At 38.3% G+C, this 24,073-nt stretch overlaps 1 protein-coding gene across 1 annotated transcript in view; it reads left to right on the forward strand.

Moving 5' to 3' along the window:
- Nucleotides 1-1,297: 1,297 nt before the first annotated feature.
- Nucleotides 1,298-24,073, forward strand: part of CPD (carboxypeptidase D) — a 67,234-nt gene continuing 44,458 nt past the window's right edge. The window contains exons 1-2 of the mRNA XM_059997141.1: nt 1,298-2,073; nt 7,659-7,906. Coding sequence (XP_059853124.1) covers nt 1,340-2,073; nt 7,659-7,906 — 982 coding nt within the window. The 5' untranslated portion in view covers nt 1,298-1,339. The remainder of the gene's footprint in view (nt 2,074-7,658; nt 7,907-24,073) is intronic.

Raw genomic sequence — 24,073 nt, forward strand, 5'->3', positions numbered from 1 at the left:
TGAATGAGGTTTCCCTCACCTGGGCCCCCATATCCATATTGTACCACTTACCACAAACTGTATCCAACCTCTAACTGAGCAGAGTGAATTGCTTACCAGCACGTAGCTCTAGCACACAATAGTTGCTCAGTAAAAATCTGATAAATGAATGAACCCTTTACTATTCATATTAGGGTTCAATCATAGTTCAAGGAAGGAGACTTGAATCGCTTGGCTCTGAAAGAAGGAACCAGAACAGTTATTGCAATTATGTTCTTTGTTGGGTAGAATTTCACACTTGATAAAAGGATTGTGAGGTTTTGTGTTTCTTCAAGCTAAAGTGATTTAAGCCTACTTTGAAGACCAGTTTAAAGGCCTCTTCTCCAGATGATAAAACAGGGTACTTGTCAGTTTTGAGCGTTCCGGAATTATTCTCACCAAGCAAGTGTCTCCAGAAATGTCATACCTGCTGCTTTTAAAATGTTATTCTAAGGCCACAGTTAAACAAGTATCTCGCTCAGGAGAGGTGTGAGAGGTGGGCAAGTGAATCATGAAATGAAATCTGCCTACAGGGCTGAGAATAGCACACACAGGAACCAATGGCAGTGAAATAAACTGGGGTAACACCAAGGAAATATATCCATTAACACAAAGGGAGCCTACTACATAGCAGATTTCCACTGTACATAAAGGAGACACCTTCTTTCAACAGAGACTAAAAACTGAAATGAGGTAGTGAGCCCTCTGCCACTCCAAGTGTCCCAGTCTCTTCAACCGCTGCCGAGGCGCTGGGCGACAGACTCCGATGGAAGGGGTGCAAGGTGCAAAGGGCTGAGGCGTCTTTTAGCTCTTCCAAGGTAGATTCTTTAGAACCTTTGGGTTTTTTCGAGTCCTTTGAGTCTTTCTAACCTTTTGATTCTTTCAATTCTCGGTTCTAAGCGTTAAAGCGCCGCGAGGAAAAGCTGCAACAAAGATGGGAAGGAAGCTAGTGAGAGTACTCAGAGAAAAAGGGGTGAGAATTTAAGTGGTAAGCCAGAAAGAAGAGACTGAGGGAGTAAAGGAGAAGCGGAGCAAACGCAGAAGGGAAACGGGGAGGAGGGAAAGAGAGCGACAGGAACCTAGGCCGATGAAGAGAGTGACCGAACTCTTCCCCGAGAGAAGGAAGGCACGCCCAGAGGGAATCGGCAGCTTTAAGGACAGCCCCGCCCCTCGGCGTGACGCCGCAGCAGGGCCGGCCACGATTGGCTGCGGCCTGGAGGGCGGGATGGGGTTGCTAGGAGCGGAGGGGATCCGGCTGGCCAAGGCCTCCCGGAGCGCGGAGCCGAGGGAACGGGGTCCGGGTTTGCAGCGCTGCTGGAAGATGGCGAGAGGCTGGGACGCGCGGCCGCCCTGGCGGCCAGGGCGCGTCTCGCTGCTGCTGTGTCTGCTGTTGCTGCTGCGGAGCCCGGCCCGGGCAGCGCACATCAAGAAGGCGGAGGCGACGACGACGACGACGAGCGCGGGCGCCGAGGCGGTCAAGGGCCAGTTCGACCGCTACTACCACGAAGAGGAGCTGGGCTTGGCGCTGAGGGAGGCGGCGGCCGCGGGGCCCCCGGGCCTGGCCCGCCTCTTCAGCATCGGCAGCTCGGTGGAGGGCCGGCCGCTGTGGGTGCTGCGCCTCACGGCGGGCCTGGGGCCGCCGCCTTCTGACGGCGATACGGGGCCCGACGCGGCGGGGCCGCTCCTGCCCGGCCGGCCGCAGGTGAAGCTGGTGGGCAACATGCACGGCGACGAGACCGTCTCGCGCCAGGTGCTCGTCTACCTGGCCCGCGAGCTGGCGGCTGGCTACCGCCGCGGGGACCTGCGCCTGGTCCGCCTGCTCAACACCACTGACGTGTACGTTCTGCCCAGCCTCAACCCCGACGGCTTCGAGCGCGCCCACGAGGGCGACTGCGGCTTCAGCGACAGCGGCCCTCCCGGGGCCAGCGGCCGCGACAACAGCCGTGGCCGCGACCTCAACCGCAGCTTCCCGGACCAGTTCAGCACCGGTGAGCCCCCGTCCCTGGACGACGTGCCCGAGGTGCGCGCCCTGATCGAGTGGATCCGCAGGAACAAGTGAGTGTCGTCCTCCCTCCACCGCCGCCTCCTCCCCCCCGCCCCCTCCCCATCCAAGTGAGCCTCCAGAGCAGAGGCTGGATCCGGCACTCAGCAAGCGCTCAAACGGTGCTCTCAGGCCTAAGGGACGGGGGTAGTGAGGGCGCAGAGCGACACCCCGTAACGGGGACAGGGCCCAGGCCGCTTAGCCTCCTGTCCGGCTAATTGTCCGAGAAGCGCTGCCTAGAGGCTGTCATTTATTCAAAGGATGCAGAGAGCGCTGTTTGGCCGGAGGGGAGACTCTTCTAGCATCCTGGCCCCTGTTCTCACAGGATCGTAGAATATGAGCGACGGAAGAGACATTAAGGATGACCTAGGTCAGCTCACTTATTTTATACATAAACTGACAAGATTGCGATTATCTTATAACTACAGGCACTGTGCTAAGCCCTTTCCGTGGACTGCATGATCTCAGTTTATGTTGGCCACAACCTGATGAGACAGACAGCATTAACATCCCTGTTCTGTAGCTGGGACTTCAACTCACGCATTTAGTCAGTGCTCTTAACGGGCATGGAGGGAGACTGTAGCCTAGAAGTGACAGATGACACTCCCGGGGTCGTCTTCTTGGTTATTTAACCGAAACTGATTCACTTCCAGTCTTTACCTCTGACTCAGCTGTGGAGCATATAGGTATGGCTGGCTGGAGAACTTGTACAGATCTGGAACCTTCATCTGTAAGCAGCTTCATTTTAGACTCTGAAGGGTTTCTGCTGCCACTTGTGCACATTATTAGTGGGCCAGGGCCAAATGGCTAATTGTCACACTTAATAGACACCTTAAGTGTTAGTAACCGCTCTGTGAGATTTAAAAACTTAAAGGAAGCACGAGGACCTGAAGAAATTGGTGTATAACAAGAAAATATTATAAATATATATATGGTGTGTTTATGTACCCAGTTAAACCTTACAGGAATTGTTCCTACTGGCAAAATGTGTGTGGGCTACAATAATATGGGTCATCTCTGTGGAGAAGGTAGAACTTGAACTGAGTCTTGAGAGATGGGTAGGATTTTCAGCAAAATGGTGGAGGAGAGGAATAAAGGAAGAAGGAACTTATTCCAGGTGGAATAATATCTGAAGTGACCATGCACCTCTTCCTTTTGTCAAGCATCGGCTTTGCCAGCATATCCCCATTTTTGTGTCTTCATAAGGCTTGTGAAGCAATTAATCTTTCCATACTGATTTGAAGAAGATATCTGAGTGACAGATAAGATACAAGCAATACTGAGCAAAGAAGTTTCCCTTTAGGACTTGGAATCATCTCTTCTACAAGGTTCAGCATATATAGCAGACCTTGAAAAATTCATGGCCATTATGACAATTCTAGATTCTTTTTATCTCCTACCTTTCACTTTACTCCTTCTGAGATCCCTTGTAGGTATTAATTTCACATGCTTTCCGGGAAGATTTTTCCTTTAAAGATAGTGGTATCGGGACTTCCCTGGTGGCGCAGTGGTTAAGAATCTGCCTGCAAATGCAGGGGACACAGGTTGGAGCCCTGGTCTGGGAAGTCCCACATGTCGCAAAGCAATTAAGCCCACAAGCCACGACTGCTGAGCCTGTGTGCCACAACTTCTGAAGCACACGTGCCTAGAGCCCGGGCTCTGCCACAAGAGAAGCCACCGCAATGAGAAGCCCCGCTCACTGCAACGAAGAGTAGTCCCAGCTCGCCGCAACTAGAGAAAGCCCAAGTGTAACAATGAACACCCAATGCAGCCAAAAATAGATAAATAAATAAATAAATTTAAATAAAATAAAAAATAAAAAAATAAAGATAATGGTGTCAGGACCTCTGAACATTTACATAAGAAGTGTGACTTTAACATACAGCTTATTGTCAGAAGCTGTGATGGCCAGGGCCTTTCTGAGATGATATATCAAATTCACTGTTTGTATTGCTTGAAGGACACGTTTAAAAAGCCCCATCATGACCTTTGCAGGGATGTAAATTCTGTGAGTAGATTTTTCTATTTAGTATTACTTCTGCTGTGACCAGAAATAAAAATGAGCTTTGTCTTGGTGCAAGTCACCTTGAGACTATACTGAAAGCTTTAAATTTTAGATCTAGGACCAAAAATGTGCTCTTTGGATAACTCTTTCATATCACCAGTATTTAATGATTAAAGTTATGGTCTGGGCTGGCTATTCAATGATAGAAGCTTGTGAAGATTTTAAAAGCTCATCTGTGTCAGTTGGTATTACAAAGGAAGTGGCTCTATTTTGTGGCTATGGACTACCCTAATCATATCTGCCCTCTTTGCAAATGTAACTCTAATCAGAAGGGAAAGTATGTGAGTATATAGGGTGAAAAGTACATCCTTCCATCCTCAATCATAAATAACTCAAGATGCACATTATTTAATGATTAATCAGTAACAAGGGACATTGATATGTGAATAAAGTAAAAAAAACAAGCACATACACGATTTGAGATTGATTCCTAAATATATAGAGACAACTTTATGGATAGGAAATTCTAAAACCACAGACATCCGTCTGTACAGGGAAATTACCTTTTTCAATGTATTTCGTGAAATAAATCATTTGAATAATTTCTTGATATCCTATTCACCCAACTGTATTAGAAATAGATTTTTGTTGTTGTTTTGGATATGTAACAATTTAACACTCATTTCCTCCTGCTTGGGAAAGTGGAGTTTATTTTCTTTGTTTCACTTTATACTTCATCCAATCCATGATTTTGTACTACTGATAATTGACTCATCTGCTCAAGAAAATATACAAGATTTTAACTCCATCATTAAAATAAAGATTTTATAGTTTACTTCACCCTCATATTTTTGGCACAGTTCTTTAATTAAATATACCTGCTTAGACTTTAATAGGAGATTAGCATATAAATGATTTTTTGGGTATGTTTGTGAAAAGCATTATCATATTGTTGGGGTAGGTGTATAGCTACAATTTCCTGAAACCTTTAGAATTTAGTTTATCAGACATCAAATTTTCTTAATTTTTTTAAAGTTATTTACAGGGTTATCTGGGGACCATAATAAAGTTAACTTGGAGATTGACTTTTTAATATCTACAGACTCTTGTTTATAATTTTTATGATATATTTACCAGTTACTTTAAATCTTACGCAAGGAATGATATATGATATTGAAGTCAAATGTGAGAAACACTTAAGAGAATTGATTTGATTGGAAACCATAAAATACCCTTCAAATAAAATGGATCGATATACAAAGTTGGTTTGACAAAGACTAAAAGAAATAATCTTACAACCACTATAATAGATACCACTTTCTTTTGAAATCGCCCTTACCAGAGTGGCATTGGTGCTTTTAAAATTATGTGAGTAGAGTAAGGAAAATCTAATAATTTAATTTTATCACTCAAGTAGATTGCAAATATTTCATTGTTCTAAAAGTATTTGATTAGGCCATTTTAACAGTATTTCTGAGAAGTGTTACAAGAAATGTCAAACAAAGTGAAAAACAGCATTTAATAGAGAATCTTGGAATTTAAGATTTTAATTGAACACGTATAAAGTAACATGCTTCACTTATTTAGAATATTCAGTTACCCTTTTTTTTTTTTTCCCACTAGACTATGAATGCCATGAGGGCATTTTTGTATTTGTTTCTTCACTAATATATTCCTTAGTGCCTATAGAACATTTGGCTTATAGTTGACACTCAAGAAAATTTGTTGCTCAGTTGATTGTCTGAACTGGGCCAGCCTTCTTGTAACTTTCCCAAAGTCAGTGTGGGGTAGTGGTGGGGAAGTACTTAAATTATTTTAGGCATAGAAACCAAAAAGTAAATTGTTAATAACTTGCTATGGAGGAGGGATGGGTAAATTGGAGTTAGAATAGATGCTTAGTTTTTGTTTCTGTAACATTGTAGAATTGGAACTGGTGAGTAGAATTATAGTCTGTAAGGCAGTGATTCCCTAAGCAGGATGCTAGAGGTCTCCAAAGGAATGAACATTTGCTGAGCAGGGGCTATAAAGCAGTCATTGTGCTGGAAGATAATTGTACATGTATTATCTTATTTAATTTTTGTAACAACCCTGGGAGGCAGGTAGCATTAATCCCCGTTTTACAGATGAGAGAGAAACTGGGGTTCAATGGATTTAGAGGCAGCAACTTCTCCTGATCATGTTACTAGTGAGTGACATGTCTGCAAAACCAAATGTTCTTACGCATATTTGCCTGGTTTTAAAGCCTGTGCTATTGCCACTATACCAAATGGCATTCCCCTCTGGTATCTAGAACTGTGCTAATTTTAATTATGTAAAACTAGTCTTCTTTCATAGTCTATTCTGGTGTTTAATCACTGTCTTTATCAGCTAAATTCTGTCTTCTGATGAATAGATTCTGTGTTACAAGTAATTTTCATTGTTTGACCTCCTCTGGGAGGTACTGATCATACCTAACCTTTCAAATTAAACATATCGTAGACTTAATTTTCTTTCAAACATATAGAAAGAAATGTTATAAATCAACCCCCTTTAGAATTACTGTAGGTCAGTTTATTTCAGCCACAAAAAGGCAGAAGCAAAAAATCTAATTTTGAGTGCAAAGAGAAAAGTGTTTAATCTCCACTCATAGTAATGGTTTGAACTGTTACCTGAGTGAAAAATGTATAAATAGGACTTTGGCATGTTTTTGCCTTTACCTTTTACCATAAAAGGCATTCTTCAGTGTTTCTATATCTATAAATTTGACCAAATTGTAAATGGATTCGCTTAAAAGTATCAATAAAAGTGCAAAAAGTTTAAAATGTTTCTTTTATAGAAGCAGCCTTGTCTCCATGTCAGTTTATTTTTTAATGGTCCAACCAGGAACCTTGCACCTAGAAAGAGAGCTGCTTTTACAGTGATGCAATGTTCTGTATTGTTTTTATCTGAAAGCAGCTCAGGTCTTTCCCCGCCCCTGAATTTTCTCAGCTATGGCTTCTCTCCTGAAAATGTGAATTTAGTGTACTGTGAAAATGGAATGAGGCAAAGCACATCCTGTTTTAAATTAGACTCCCTATCTTAAAAATTCTCTCTGGACAGTAATATAAAAAGCATGAAACTTATTAACCTAACTCGTATATTCAACAAATATTTATTTATGCCAGCCATGCTTTCTATGAAATTAACACAATATGAAGTACAAGAATTAGATTGAACTCTATGAAATTGTAATTTTTGTAGGTCAAGACGTGGTTGAATAGTGGCAAGTTCATATTGTTCAACTTAATACATGATTTTACAGTTCCCTGAATAAGACGTCTCCTGAAACATTAATTTACACTGTGTTATTCAGCTATTTTTTTCAGTGATGGGGAAATTATTTAAAGTTATTTGAAGTTAACTTGGACTGTAAAAACTGTTTGAAATTTATTGAGTTAATAATACTTTCTTTCCATTTTCTTTTTTTTTTATTGTTGTTAGTCTAACAGCTGATAGAGTTGTCTTCTAGGTGTCAAGAGGAATATCTAAGTTCATTTATAAAAGATGTAGAATTTTAAAATACATGTTTTCTGTTCCCTTTAAAAAATGATATGTGATTTGGTTATGTTTTCAAAGGTTTGTGCTTTCTGGAAATCTGCATGGTGGCTCGGTGGTAGCAAGCTATCCTTTTGATGATTCTCCAGAACATAAGGCTACTGGAATATATAGCAAAACCTCAGATGATGAAGTATTTAAATACTTGGCAAAAGCCTATGCTTCAAACCACCCCATAATGAAAACTGGTGCCCCTCATTGTCCTGGAGATGAAGATGAGACTTTCAAAGATGGGATCACAAATGGTGCGCATTGGTATGATGTGGAAGGTATGTAAAGCCCTGAATATGCTGTATTTCCCCCTGTGTACATTTAGCATTCCTAAGTATACTCTGGTGGAAAGAGGAAATTTCGAGGAATTCTGATTTTTTTTTTTTTTTGGCCATGCTGCCCAGCATGTGGGATCTTAGTTCCCTGACCAGGGATCAAACCTGTGCCCCCTGCATTAGAAACGCAGAGTCTTAACCACTGGACCACTGGGGAAGTCTGAATTCTGATTTTTTTAATCTTTTGTTTTTTAATTTTGAAAATTTCAAACCCACAGTAAAATTGAAAGAAAACTACATGAACACCTGTATATCCTTCATTTAAATTCACCAACTGTTATCTTACCCCAAATGTTCCCCCTCCTAACCCCTCTCACGTGTATGCGCGCGCACACACACACACACACACACACACACTCTTTTGCCAAATGATCCAAAAGTAGGTTGCAGATTTTATGACACTTCACCTGTAAATACCTCCCAAGTATGTATTTCCTAAGTACAAGGACATTCTCTTGTATAACCCATGTACCATTATTGTAACTGAGAAATCAACAGTAATTCAGTACTATCATCGCACATGCTGTTCATAACTCAAAATTCCTCTATTATCCCCCAGATATCTCTTATAGCTCCTTTTCTTCCAGATCAGATGCAGTCAAGGTCCCAGCATTGCATTTGGCTCTTGTGTTTTTTTAGTTTCCCCCATCTAGAACAGTCATATCAACAGTCTCTTTTCTTAATGATGGTGAAACTTCTGAAGTGTCCAGGCCAGTTGTCCTACAGAACGTCCCATATTCTAGATTTGCTGCTTTCTTCCTGATAAGATTATCAGGTCAGAATTTCCAGCAAGATCATTATATCAGTCCCATCAGGAGGCACATAAAGTGAGGCTGCACGTGGCCAAGTTGGGCAGCTTGGTTAATGTGATGACCACCACTTCTCTCCATTTTACATAAAGGCACATTTTCCCTTTGTATTTTAATATGTGGGATGATTGTGGAATGCTGTTTTTTAAAAATTGTGGTTGAAAAAAATATATCATAAAATTTGACATTTTTAACCTTTTTTTTTTTTTTTTTTGCGGTACGCGGGCCTCTCACTGCTGTGGCCTCTCCCATTGTGGAGCACAGGCTCCAGACGCGCAGGCTCAGCAGCCATGGCTCACGGGCCTAGCCGCTCCGCGGCATGTGGGATCTTCCCGGACCGGGGCACCCGAACCCGCGTCCCCTGCATCGGCAGGAGGACTCTCAACCACTGCGCCACCAGGGAAGCCCTTAACCATTTTTAAATGTAGAATTAAGTGGTATTAATTATATTCACAATGTTGTACGTCTGTATCACTACCGTCTACTTACAAAACTTTAAAAATACCAGACAGAAACTCTGTAACCATTAAGCAAAAACTCCCTATTCCCCACTCATTTCCCACCGCCCCCACCCCACCCCACCCCCAGCCACTGGTAACTTCTAATCTCCTTTTTATCTCTGTGAATTTGCCTACTCTAGATATTTCATATAACTAGAGTTAATATATTTGTCCTTCTACATCTGGCTCATTTCACTTAGCATAACGTTTTCAGGGTCCATCCATTTTGCAGCATGTATCAGAACTTCATTTCTTTTTATGGCTGAGAAGTATTCCATTGTATGTATATACTACATTTCATTTATCCAGTCATCCGTTGTTTCCACCTTTTAGCTACTATGAATAATGCTGCTATGAATGTTGGTGTACAAGTATCTACTTGAGTCCTTGTTTTCAAATCTTTTCAAATACTCAGGAGTGGAATTGCTGGGTCATATGGTAATTCTGTATTTAGCTTTTTACACAGTGGCTGAACTACTTTACATATCCACCAGCAATTTCTCATGAAATGGTATGTTTATGTTAAAGTAAGCTTGAATTGTTTACCTTTTCTTTTAAATGTTACAAAAACAGCTATTGTTCTTTTTAAACTTTTGGTATCCTTTGAATAATGACTTTTTCATTTTTATGCCCAGGCTTAGACAATTTAATTAAGAGTAATCAGAAGGAACAAGTCACTCTATGGAAAAGTCATCAGTATAAACTTTTTTCTCTTCTTAGAATCTGCCCACGGTGAATGCCTTAGATTTCCCCTTATCTTGTTGTTGGCAGTTAGTCACATTATAAAGTATGTTACGACGTTTCTCTTCATGTGCCTTCATATAAATATTTGAATAACTCTTTGACTTCTTATGTCAAGCCAAGTGTACACAAATTGGGTGCTAAGTTTGAGGACTTGATACTTTCTAGAGTCTTCTTATTCCCGTATAGTTTCTACCAGTGTTTCTTATATATAACTAGTGATTTGAACTATTTAGAAAGGGCTTTGAAATATTTAGAAGCCAGACTTTCTGCCCGGAACAATTAGAAGTGGTTTGAAAACCATTAAAAAATTTTAAAGATAAAGGACGTACTTTAATGTTTAATCTCATTTTAATCTTTAGCAAATATATTTCTATTTTTTCTTTCTTTCTTTCTTTTTTTTTTTTTTTTTTTTTTTGTGGGATCTTAGTTCCCCAACCAGGGATTGAACTCACGCCGTCCGCAGTGAAAGCACAGAGTTTTAGCCACTGGATCACCAGGGAATTCCCTTTAGCAAGTATATATAATAAAACCTGATTTCATGAACTAGTGGTTTTGTGATGTAGTCAAGTTGCTTCATTATTTGAGATACTATTTAAAATAATGGACTAAAAAATAATTAAACTTTCATTTTTGGAGAAAGTTGTAAAAGGTTAGAAAGTAGTTTCTAATTGAATTAAGGAAGGTAAATATATGTTATACTATTTAAAAAGTAAGTGTGCTTCCTTCATAGTAAGATTACTTGGTTAAGCCAGGCAACGGGTTTTTCTGAGTCTTCAGACATCTAAAGGAGCTAAATTTTGCCGTTGCCATTATTATTGTTTTTATGAGCATCTACTTCTCTCCTGTTTCAGCTGGATGGTCAGGCATATTTTATTTCTACAATAGGTAGCTTATATCTTTTACTGCCTTAGCAATATTGAGCAGTTTCGGTAGTTTCTTTTGTGTGTGTGTTTTAATAGCTTTATCAAGGTATAATGGACATACAATAAACTGGACACATTTAAAGTGTACAATTTCATAAGTTTCAACATATATGTGCACCCATGAAACATATGTATTAAGTTTCAGTAGTTTCAACAGGGTAAATTCATTGTTTGTCTTATACTGGACTGCGATAAGATGTTGTGAAACCTTGTGACTAGGCGTATATTCAGACCCGGATGTCCTGGAATAACTTAACTGACATTTATGTGATGTATTTAAAAATTCTAACTCAAAGAAGTTTAGAGCTGAAAATGAATATATTGATCTAGTCCAACCCTTCTGCTTTATAGGAAATCAAGGCCTTAGAGAAGAAATAACTGGTGCGGAATCATTTATTAACCTAGCAAATATTTACTGAGCACTTGCCACATCCCATACACTATATTAAGTGATGGGGTACAGTGTGAGCAAAACAGAAACAATTCCTGCTCTCGGGGATCAGATAGTGTATTAGTAATGGGGGATGTGAGGTAATTTTGCCCCCACCACCTTCACCTTCATTGCCAGGGTTGATTCAGCATATCTAGCTGCCTACGTGGGTGGCCTTGCTTCTCTCAACATGTCTCTCAAACCTCAGGATCCATCTGGGGAATGACTATCCTAATAAGGCCTGTGAACAGTCGTGCTCCTCTGCTAAAGCCTGTTACTGTGAGAGCCTAAGCTGAACTTATTCACGGGGCAGGCCTTCTTCTATTTTTTTTTTTTTTTTTTTAACCACAGTGTGCTGATTTGTATGCCTTTTGTTTACCATTCTTTATTATTTTCTTTCTTCATGGTTTTGAAGACATTATAAAAAATCATCTGATGGTTTAATATGTTTATTCCAAAGCAAACCTAATGAAACTGAATTATAGTTTCAGTCAACTTTTAAGAATTGCCCTCTTCCAACTTACAGAAATTTTTAAAAGGGCAAGTAACCACCTAGAAAGAGAAGAGAGCTATGAAATGTGCCCAGATAACATATCTGTAACTAATTCAGGATTTTTGGTGCGACTTTAAACTCCTTTGATCATGTGGGCAGCCCTTCTCTGCGTAAAGTGGAGGTCAGACTGAGTAGCACTGATGTGCTCTTAAATACTGAGGTATGTTTGGCTTTAAGTAGATTGCTGACAGAAAGGAAAGAGCCTGGGGAAAATAATTACCAAACTGTTTTGAACAACATAAAAGGTTAGTTAGATTTGGTCCAAAAATGGACTGAAAAGCTTATTCTTGTGCAGCATTTTCTGTGTCATTAAATAGGGCATTATGTTGTAATTCTTATGACACCAGGAAATTAGAATCTATATAAAATAAAAAAAAATCAAATGGATGGTACAGAACTGAAGAAATATAATATCTGGTATTAAGAAATAGACAAATCCATAAATACAGTAGGAGATTTTAAACATGCCTTTCTCAGTAATTGTTAGATCATGAAGACAAAAATATCAGTAAGGACACAGAGGATTTAAATAACATAAACCAATCTGACCTAATGAACATGTACAAAATACTGTCCTCATATCTAATTTTCCTGCAGAGTCTGTTTACTAATCCAAAGTGTATATGATAAGTGATTTACCATTGGTCACACTTAAGGTAGATGTGTCTAGTTCTATTAGTGCTTGTGTTAATTTTTGTTTTAAAAATTACATATTAAAAGCAAACTAGCAAACACACTAAAACTTAAAGCATTCTTATATCTTTGCTTGTTTCACATTTTAATTGGAGCAAGTCTAAACTTTTCACAGTCTGACTCAAGCCTACATTTCTAGTCTTCTCTCCTTCTTTTCACCTACCACTGAATGACTTGTCCTTCCTGCAAAATGTGAACCTTCACATACTAGGCTATTCTCTGTCTGAAATGCTTTTCTCCAGTTCAGCTGTAACCTTCTCTGAAAACTTCCCCTGTAGTAACTGTCACTCTTACCTTCCTAGAACATTTTGTTTAACATCAGTGTAATGCTTATCTACTTATGTCGTTAGTTTTTTGTGTCTCCTGCCAGAGTGTGAATTCTTTGATAAGGACAGTGTGGTGCTATGCATTTTGTAGTTATCTTTATACAAAATGTATTGGCAGGGAAAGGGTCCTACAGGAAGTGAGACTAGGGAGGTTTTTATGGTTATTTGGAGTAAGGTCTTTTTTTGGAGATATGGGATTTATCTAGAGGGATGCCATGGGAATGAAAAGGGAGTATGAGATATATAAGAAATTGTGCAAGAAAAGTTGCAGAACTGACCGTCAGTTAGATAGTAAAACAGAGTGTCAAGGCAAAGAAAGACTTAATTAAAGATATAACTTGGAGATTTTGAGCCTGGATAAGTAAGAATGATAATGGAAATGGGAAAAAACTAATTGGAAGGGGTGTGTTTGTGTGTGTGTGTTTTCTCTTTAGATGTGAGAGGAGTGAAAATTGGAGGTGAGGTGGTACTGGATGTACTAGTTATAAATACTTGATGTACAGTTGTGAGATAGGCTCTGGAACTTGGGAAAGAGGTCAAGGTTATAAAGAGATTTAGGCATTATGAGATATGTGGAAAGCATATGGCAGTGTGCCTGATTTTGAAAATTGAATTGATATTGTTTCCTAGCATCATTTAATTGCTTGGAGCAAGAAATTCAACTAGGGGGAAAAATATATATATATATGAACAGATGGGTGCTTTTTCATCTCCAAAGTGAATGTACTTCTGGCATTTTGTACTGGGATGTTTTCTTTAAGGAATGCCAACAGTTTAGATATTCTCAGCCTGTTGATATTTTAAGAATACTATTGATGATCAAATGTGCATTAATAAAGGGCTTTTGGTTTTATCTGATCTTGTACATTAAGGAGCTACTTGAATCTTTCTTCCTTTCTCTCTTTCTCTCTTTTATCTGAGTGCCACCTCATTTAAAAGGAAAGCAAAAACTTAAAATGATACTCAAACGGAATTTTTTCTTCTGCTTGAGTCATAAGTTTGTTTGTTTTAGTAAACTGAAGTATAGCCTCATATAAAAATCTAACCTTTAGGAGCAGTGTGCTTGTATATTTTGTAATGTAATAGTATACTTTCATCAAGGTTGAGAACCAAACACTGTTTTAGGATATGGCCCCTAAATCTTCAGATCCAAAGTCTAAAAATTAGATGTGCTTTTTTTTTTTTTTTTTAAATACAGGTGGTAGAAAATAGGAAAGTACTTAAAAACAACAGCAACAACAAAAAAACCAGAGGAAAATACAGTTCAAAGACCTGCCTGAGAGAGAGTGTTGACCAAGTTAGACAAAACTGAAAACAGATACAGGACTGTGTAATGTAGTTTAACTTTGTAGAATCATATCATTAGCAAATGTATATTCAGTGGGAGTGGTGAAGGAAATAGATTTTCATAAGATAAGTTGTTCAGAATATGAAGACCAAGTTCAGTTAAGATTTGGTGAAAGCAAACTTGAATTTAAAGACCAGGAATATGGGAAAAATTCTTTCAAGGGCAATCTCTGTTTTTTCCATTCATTTAATGCAGATCTTCCACTTAAAATTTTTTATGACCATCATACTCATTAGCTTTTAAAAATATCTCAAGGAGTGCAAAATTATCATTTAATAACCCACTTATTTATAAATAAATTGTTCACAGAAGTCAAAGTTGTGAGAACTTTTCACTATCCCTTGAAGTAGTTTTTTTTTTTTTAAATTTTATTCCACCACATTCTTTTTTTTTTAACATCTTTATTGGAGTATAATTGCTTTACAATGGTGTGTTAGTTTCTGCTGTATGGTAAAGTGAATCAGCTATACATATACATATATCCCCATATCTCCTCCCTCTTGCGTCTCCTTCCCACCCTCCCTATCTCACCCCTCTAGGTGGTCACAGAGCACCGAGCTGATCTCCCTGTGCTATGCAGCTGCTTCTCACTAGCTATCTATTTTACATTTGGTAGTATATATATGTCCATGCCACTCTCTCACTTCATCCCAGCTTGAAGTAGTTTTATTAAAGAAATAACAGTAAGCTCCAAATTTAAATATAGAATAGAATTTGCCTATCTATATTCCTGCATGCTAAAATGCTTTTCCTAATGAAAAAAATACATTGCATTTTTTTTTTTCTGTAAAAGGTTTATGGGGTTCTTGTGTCATACAGTTTGATACTTTATAGTTGGCCTACTGAGGCAAGTTAAAAAAAAAACTTGCTCTGTTCAAGTCTTAACATTGTAGCATTGGTTAAATTTTTTTTCCATTGGCTTTCTGCATGAGGCATAAGAGTGAGTTGTTAGTGCACCATCTTTGAATGAATGGTTGAATTTATTTAAATACCCTCCACTTCCTTAAAGCTAGATCTCTCTAGTGAAAACAGTAATAGGGATTGGTTCCATGATAAAGATGAATTGAGTATCTTCAGGCATACGAAGATTAGTTGTGAGACACATGGATTGAAGGAGTTGAATGGGTATGAATAGATTCTTTGATCAGAAGATTTAGCCACCCATAACAATTAGTATTGATCACAATTTGTTGTAGTGCTGGACAGATTCCTAGTGATTACACTTTTAGTCTTATTCTTTAATATTGGTAAAGGAATGAAAACATCATAGCTTTCACAATACATTGCATTCAATATTTTCTGAGTATAGAAAAATTAGATTGGTAGGTAGGCTTAAAACCAAAATATATACCTTTCGTCTTTCTTTGCCAGTTTCCCTTGGGAGTAGAGGAAATAGTCTAAATCAGTGGTTTTCAAGCTGGGTGTGTATGGGGAGGAGGAAGAGACCAGTTAGTTTGGATAACTTTAAGGAAATAAATTTCCAGATCTTCCATGCCTGAGAAAGATACTGGCTGCTGAGGTTCAATCTCATATCCTCTTCTTCCACTTGACTGAAGATAGGCCTATTTTTTTCTATCCATCTGAATCACACTATGATATGTTAACTCAGGGTTTTACAAAGTGCACCAAAAACAAAAGGGACAATTTGGTGATTACTTTAATGGTATCATAAAAGCATCACTGAAACGTCTCATGAAAAGATATATTTTCAGTAATTATTACCTGTTAGGTTTATTATTTATTGAAATTGATAATAAAACTATGCCTTTATTGATAAATTGTATACCAGTAGTTATTGTCATACTTCAATCTATAAAGTTTTTTTTGATGTGGACCATTTTTAAAGTCTGTATTGAACTTGTTACAGTATTGATTCTGTTTTATGTTTTGGTTTTTTGGCCTCGGGGCATGTGAGATCTTAGTTAACTCCCCGACCAGGTATACCCCCTGCACTGGAAGGCGAAGTCTTAACCACTGGACTACCAGGGAAGTCCCAGTAATTCAATCTAGAAGACAAAAATTTAATAGGGCATTAATGTCATTGGAAATTAAGAGAAATTTAAATATGCATACATACATATTATAGATTGAAGTATTATAGGATGATCAATGAGGGACTTTCAAGCATAAAAGTATATCCCATTTGAAGCAGCAGCATAGCACAAGGAGATCGGCTTGGTGCTTTGCAATGACCTAGAGGGGTGGGATAGGGAGGATGGGAGGGAGGCTTAAGAGGGAGGGGATATGGGGACACGTGTATTCATATGGCTGATTCGCATTGTTGTGCTACAGAAACTAACACAGCATTGCAAAGCAATTATACTCCAATAAAGATCTATTAAAAAAAAAAGTATGTCCCATTTGAATAACAATCTGTGGAGCAAGTGGAATGGAAATAAAAGTTCAAGTTTCTTTTACAAAAGAAAGCTATAAAATTCCTCCTGTTGAAGAAGAGTGTTCATGCAAGTTTTAAAAGATGATTCTAGGAATCAAATCTCTGTAGTATTTTTATTTATTTGAATCCATCTAAAATAACAATGTAAAGGCTTTATTTAAAAAATAAAAATTTACATTATGCAAGAAATTACATTGTTACTATTTAAATTTAAAATCAAAACTTTTAGGTACCAACTTTAGAATGTGTGAAATGTTGCATAATTTTTCAAGATTATTTTCCTATGAATAAAAAAGTTTGAAGGTCATTGGTTTAGATAGCCCAGTAAGAGACTAATGGATTTTAGAGGCTTGATTATTTATGATTGTTAATGAGTAGGATAAATAGCAGATCCTTTATACTGTTAATAAAGTGCTATATTGCTTTGAGATATGCCTATGGTGAATGTTTCATTCCCAAAATTAAAATTTTCTTTGACTGGATAATGTTCTGAAATCAGACATTTTATCCTTTAGTCTATGTTGAGCCACATAACATGCCAGCTTAAAAAAATAAACTGAATCTGGTAGTAGCTGCAGCTGTCAGAAATGTCAGGCCTATCTGCAGATCAGTGTTCTCTGTGACAGTGAACTCTAGCTCTAGCTTTGCATAAGTAGGTTTTCTGTTAAGGAAAAAATCAAGACAACGGATCTGGACCAGCTACTTAGCTAAGATTACTTATACAGTCTTTGACATTTAGTATTGGAAAAATAATGTGAAGTTTAATACAGATGGCAAATAATGCCTATTTGTGGCATCTTGAAAAAAAATCTTAAATTATTCATAACTCAGTTAATATCCCATTCGTTTCCAGTTTTTTAGATGATTTTGAAAAGTTTTTTTTTTTTTTTTTTTTTTTTTGCGGTACGCGGGCCTCTCACTGTTGTGGCCTCTGCCGTTGCGGAGCACAGACTCCGGACGCGCAGGCTCAGCGGCCATGGCTCACGGGACCAGCCGCTCCGCGGCATGTGGGATCCTCCCGGATCGGGGCATGAACCCGTGTCCCCTGCATCGGCAGGCAGACTCTCAACCACTGCGCCACCAGGAAGCCCAGACCTTTAGTTTTAGATTGTTCGTAAGTTATATGCTACAAAATCATTATTTATATAAAATGTGATCTGTAGGACCAGAGGCCACTGAATGTAGTTTCTTCTCTGAGAATTAGGTCATATTTTTAAAAGACTTCTGTCCTTCCTCCCCGCCCCTTACCCTGGGCATATGTTTGTATGTGTTATTGATTGGAGCTGGCTAGTTACAGTCCTATTAAAGTTACATCTAAAAAGATGATTAGATAACACTCTAAAATATGACTGTAAGCTTTGTCTTCTTGTTGCTGTTAGCTAGTATTTCTTAAATTATTGCTGAAGTAAGACAATTAAGGGGTAGACAAAAGAATGCTAGGACTCAAGCCTGGTGATTATAGTATTATAAGTAGTCTACTTCACTGCATTCTGACATAATTAAAGCGTGAGTTGACTGTGTTTGCAATTTAATTCAGCTATTAAGTTTTTTTTCCCGTAAATGGGAAGATTTTTTTTCTATTAACTTTTATATATGCAGAAAAATAGATTGGTTCACATTTGTATTGCTCTGAAATTATTTGTATGTGTTCTGTGTTTCTTTTCCTCACCAAGACTCTAAACTCTGAATGGAAATATGTCTCCTATTTATAAATCCCTATAATCTTAGTTTAATGATTTACAATGACCATTGTACTGTGACCAATACAGTAGTAAATATTGGCGATTAATAAATATGATATACAATGAATAACATATGTATGTTCACATGTGTACATGTGAGTCAGAGTTACCAAAGATGATCAGAGGTCAACAATGACTGAAGGTGACTTACGTCACTTAATGACGAAATATGACTGGTAGGGATGTGAAAATCAGCATCTCACCATTTTTCTTCCAGACCCAAAGTAAGTGCCAAGATGCTGGAAGATAAGAGAAAACCAAAAGATGGATAGCTTGCCTTCTAAGAAAAAAGGTTAAGACAAAGTTACTGGGCTTGTGGTAGTGGTAAACCTGCACATACATTTTATGAAGACAAAGTCTATTTGACATCTCCACATGGATGGTCAATGGGAATCTCAAATTTAATGCATTCAAAACAGAAGTCTTAACTTCCCACTGATCCAGCCTACTTACTTTCATTCCTTCAACAAATATTTACTGAAGGAATACGATGTGCCTGGTACTGTTCTTGTGCTTGGAATATCCATCAATGAGCATAACAAATATTCTGCCCTTGTGTTGCTTATAATCTAGCAAGGAGGAACAGGCAGTAAATAAGAAACGTAATAGGTAAATTGTTAGGTACCGTAGAAAAAAAAGAAAAAAGTAGAAAAGGTTGAGAGTGCTGGTGAGATGGGCTTGGGGACAGCGATGGGGAGAAGTAAGTAGCAACTTTTAAGTGGGGAGATCAAGGTGAGCCTAATTGTCAAGTTGAAATTGGAGCAAAGAGCTGAAGGTGAGGGGAAGGCGTTAGTCAAGTAGAGATATGTGGGGGAAGAGCATACCAGGCAAAGGAGACAGCTAGAACAAAGACCCAAAGTCAGGAGGTACCTAGTGTATCCGGTGAACGGCGGGGAGGCCAGTGTGGCTGGTGCACAGCCAGTGATGGGGAGAGTATAAAAGGAGGTTAGAGAGGGAAGGGGAGTGGTGGTGGACAAATCATGCAGAGGCTTAGGCTTTGGCTCTTAGTCTGAGTGAAATAGAGAGTCATCGTATAGGGGAATAACATCCGACTTACATTTTAGCAGAATTTCTCTGGCATCTCTGTTGAGGAAAGAACATAGAACGGCTAGGGCAGGGACAGGGAGACCTATTAAGAGTGATTGCAGAAATCCAGGTGGAGAAACAATTGTGGCTTGTATCAGGGCAGCAGCAGTAGAGGTGAGGAGAAATCTTGGGATTCTGGATATATTTTGAAGTTAGAACTAGCACGATTTCCTGATGCTTTAGATGTGGAATGTGACTCCAGAGCTTTGGGCCTGAGCAACTAAATTCTTCTAGTGCCATTGACCATCATGGGAGAGACTGGTTTAGGGAATATGAGAATATGTTAGATTTGTGATATCCAAGTAGAGATATTAAATAGGCAATTGGATGGACAAGTCTGGATTCTGGGAATGAGGTGTAGGCTGGACATAGAAATTTGAGAGTTGTCAGCCGGTAGATAATATTTAAACCCCATGGGGCTGCATGAGACACCAAGGGCATAAGTGAAGAAAGAGAAGAGGATCAAAGACAGAGCCTTAGGCATGCCATATCTGTTTCCTTTGTTCTCCTTCATCCTCTCAGTAAATGACACTAATAACACTGTCTCCCTAGTTTCTCAAGCCAAAAATCTAGACATCATCCTTGATTCCTTTTAAACAAGTCCTTTCTGCATCCAAATCTCTCTGCTTTATCTCCATTACCAGCAACCTAGTCAAATCCATCATTCTCTTCTAATTCATCTTCCTGCTTTCCTTTTCGTTTCCCTATAGTCATTTTTCACTCAGCAGTCAGAATGATCTTTAAAAAAGGCTGTTCAGATTATATCACACCTCTGCTCAAAACCCTTCAGTGTTCTGTGCAGCAAGGGAGACAATCAACAGAGTGAAAAGGCAGCCTACCGAGAATATTTGCAAACCATATATCAGATAAGGGGTTAATATTCAGAATATATAAAGAACTCCTACAACTCAACAAGTAATCTGATTAATAAACGGGCAAAGGACTTGAATAGACATTTCTTCAAAAAACATATAAATGGCCAACAGACATACGAAAAGATGCTTAATATCATTAATGATCAGGGAAAAACAAATCAAAACCACAATGAGATATCACCTTATACCTCTGAGAATGACCACTATCAAAAATACCAAAATAGCAGGTGTTGATGGGGATGTGGAGTTTGCACAGTTGGTAGGAATATAAAATAGTGCAGTTGCACAACTTTGCACAGTTGGTAGGAATATAAAATAGTGCAGTTGCTATGGAAAACAGTATGGAGCTTCCTCAAAAAGTTAAGAATAGAATTACCATATGATTCAACAATCTCACTTCCGGGTGTAAATACAACAGAATTGAAAACAAGATCTTGAAAAGATATTTGTACACCCATGTTCATTGCAGTGTTAGTCACAATTGCCAAGAAGCAACCTAAATATTCATTGACAGATGAATGGATAAAGAAAATTTGGTATATACATACAAAGGAATATTATTCAGCCTAAAAAAGAAGGCAATCACATCTGATAAAGGACTGTTATCCAAAATATATAAAAAACTCTTAAGACTCAATACTAAGAAAACAACAACTGGGGCTTCCCTGGTGGCGCAGTGGTTGAGAGTCCGCCTGCCGATGCAGGGGACACGGGTTCGTGCCCCCGTCCGCCTGCGCGTCCGGAGCCTGTGCTCCACAACGGGAGAGGCCACAAGAGTGGGAGGCGCGCGTATCACAAAAAAAAAAAACAAAGAAAACAACAACTGCATTAAAAAATGGGCCAAAGACCTTAACAGACATCTCACCAACAAAGTTAGACAGATGGCAAATGAACATGAAAATATGCTCCACGTCATATGTCATCAGGGAAATGCAAATTAAAACAAGTTACCACTACACACCTATCAGAAAGGCTAAAATCCAGAACCCTGACAACAGCAAATGCTTGTGAAGATGTAGAACAACAGGAACTCTCATTCATTATTGGTGGGAATGCAAAATGGTACAGCCATTTTGGAAGATAGTCTGGTGGTTTCTTACAAAACTAAACATACTCTAATCATACAACCCAGCAATTTTGCTCCTTGGTATTTAACCAAAGGAGTTGAAAACTTACGTTCTCACAAAAACCTGCACATAGATGTTTATAGTAAACTTTATTCATAATTGTCAAAACTTGGAAGCAACCAAGATGTCCTTCAGTAGGTGAATGGGTAAAATAAACTGTGGTACATCAGACAAAGTCCTATTATTCAGCACTAAGAGGAAATGAGCTATCAAGCCATGAAAAGACATGGAGGAGGGAATTCCCTGGCAGTCCAGTGGTTAGGACTCTGCACTTCCACTGCAGGGGGCCCAGTTTCTATCCCTGGTTAGGGAGCTAAGATCCCACAAGCTGCGCAGCCCAAAAAAAAAAAAAAAAAAAAAAAAAAAAAGACGCAGAGCAACCTTGAATACCTATTACTAAATGAAAGAAACCAATCTGGAAAGGCTACATACTATATGATTCCAACTATATGACACTCTGGAAAAGGCAAAACGATATGGAGATAGTAAAAAGATCAGTGGTTGCCAGGGGTTAGGGAGGAGGTTGGGATGAATAGGTGGAGCATAGAGGATTTTTAGGGCAGTGAAACCACTGTGTATGATACTATAATGGGGAAACATGTCATTATACATTTGTCAAAACTCATAGCATATACAACACCGAGAATGAACCCTAATGTAAACTATGGACTTTGGGTGGTAATGATGTGTTGATGTAGGTTCACCAGTTGTAACAAATGAAGATTTTTGCATCTGTGTACATCAGGGATATATTCTTTTTCTGTAGTGTCTTTGTCTGGTTTTGGTACCAGGGTAATGCTGGCCTTGTAGAACAAATTTGGTAGTGATTCTTCCTCTTCAACTTTTTGGAATAGTGTGAGGAGGATAAGTATTAACTCTTTTTTAAATGTTTGGTAGAATTCAGCTGTGAAGCTGTCTGGCCCTAGACTTTTGTTTGTTGGGAGTTTTTTGATTACTGATTCAATTTTATTATTGGTAATCAGTCTGTTCATATTTTCCATTTCTTCCTGATTCATTCTTGGAAGATTGTATGTTTCTAGGAATTTATCCATTTCTGCTAGGTTGTCCAATTTGTTGGCATAGAATATTTCATGGTAATCTCTTATGATCCTTTGTATTTCTGTGGTGTCAGTTGTAACTTCTCTTTCATTTCTGATTTTATTTATTTGGGCCGTCTCTTTTTTATTTGTGTCAAGGTATTTATTTATTTCCCCTTTGATTTCTTCATTGACCCATTGGTTGTTTAGTTGCATGTTGTTTAGCCTCCACATGGTTGTGTTTTTCCCATTTTTCTTATTGTAATTGATTTCTAATTATTGTGATCAGAAAAGAATGCTTAATATGATTTCAGTTTTCTTAAATTTATTGAGACTTGTTTTGTGGCCTAGGATGTCATCTATTTTGGAGAATGTTCTATGTGCATTTGAAAAGAATGTATATTCTGCTGTTTTGGGATGGACTATTCTGTATATATTTATTAAGTCAAGCTGGTCTAATGTGTTGTTTAAGGCCAGTATTTCCTTATTGATTTTTCTGTTTGGATGATCTATCTATTTATGAAAATGTGTTAAAGTTCCCTACTACTATTGTGTTCTGTCTTTCTCTTTGTATGTCTGTTAATATTTGCTCTCTATATGTATTTAAGTTCTTCTGTGTCGGACACACAGATATGTACAAGTGTCATGTGCTCTTGTTGGCTTGATCCCTTTATCATTACGACATTCCCTTTTCCGTCTCTTGTTACAGTCTTTGTTGTAAAGTTTATTTTGTCTGATATAAGTATTCCTCCCTCAGCTTTCTTTTCATTTCCATTTGAGTGGAATATCTTTTTCCATCTCTTTACTTTCAGTCTGTGTGTGTCTTTAGATTTGAAGTGAGTCTCTTATGTGGGTCTTATTTTTTTATCCATTCAGCCATCCTGTGTCTTTTGATTGGAGCATTTAGTCCATTTACATTTAAAGTAATAATTGATAGGTATATACTTATTGCCATTTTGTTAATTGTTTCTCTGGGTTTTTTTAGTTGTTCTTTGTTCCTTCCTTCTCTTGTCTCTCTTCCCTTGTGATTTGATGACTATTTTTAGTGTTATGTTTGGATTCCTTTCTCTTTATTTTTTGTGTATCTCTTACCAGTTTTTGGTTTGTGGTTACCTTGAGGTTCATGTATAATGACCTTTGTATATAGCTGTCTATTTTATGATGATCTCTTAAGTTTGAAGGGATTCTAAAAGCCCTACATTTTTACTTCCCCCACCCCTACACCACGTTTTATGTTTTGATGCATATTTTATATCTTTTTATTTTGTGTATCCCATAACTATTTATTGTAGATATAGATGATTTTACTACTTTTGTCTTTTAACCTTTCTACTAGAGTTATAAGTGGTTGATCCACTACCTTTTACTATATGTTTGTCTTTGCCATTGAGATTTTTTTCTTTATTCATTTTCTTACTTCTAGTTGTGGCCTTTTCTGCTTGGAGAAGTCCCTTTAACATTTCTTGAAGGGCTGGTTTATTGGTGGTGAACTCCTTTAGCTTTTGTTTGTCTGTCAAACTCT

The sequence above is a fragment of the Delphinus delphis genome, chromosome 19, assembly GCF_949987515.2.
Source record: "Delphinus delphis chromosome 19, mDelDel1.2, whole genome shotgun sequence".
NCBI lineage: Eukaryota > Metazoa > Chordata > Mammalia > Artiodactyla > Delphinidae > Delphinus > Delphinus delphis.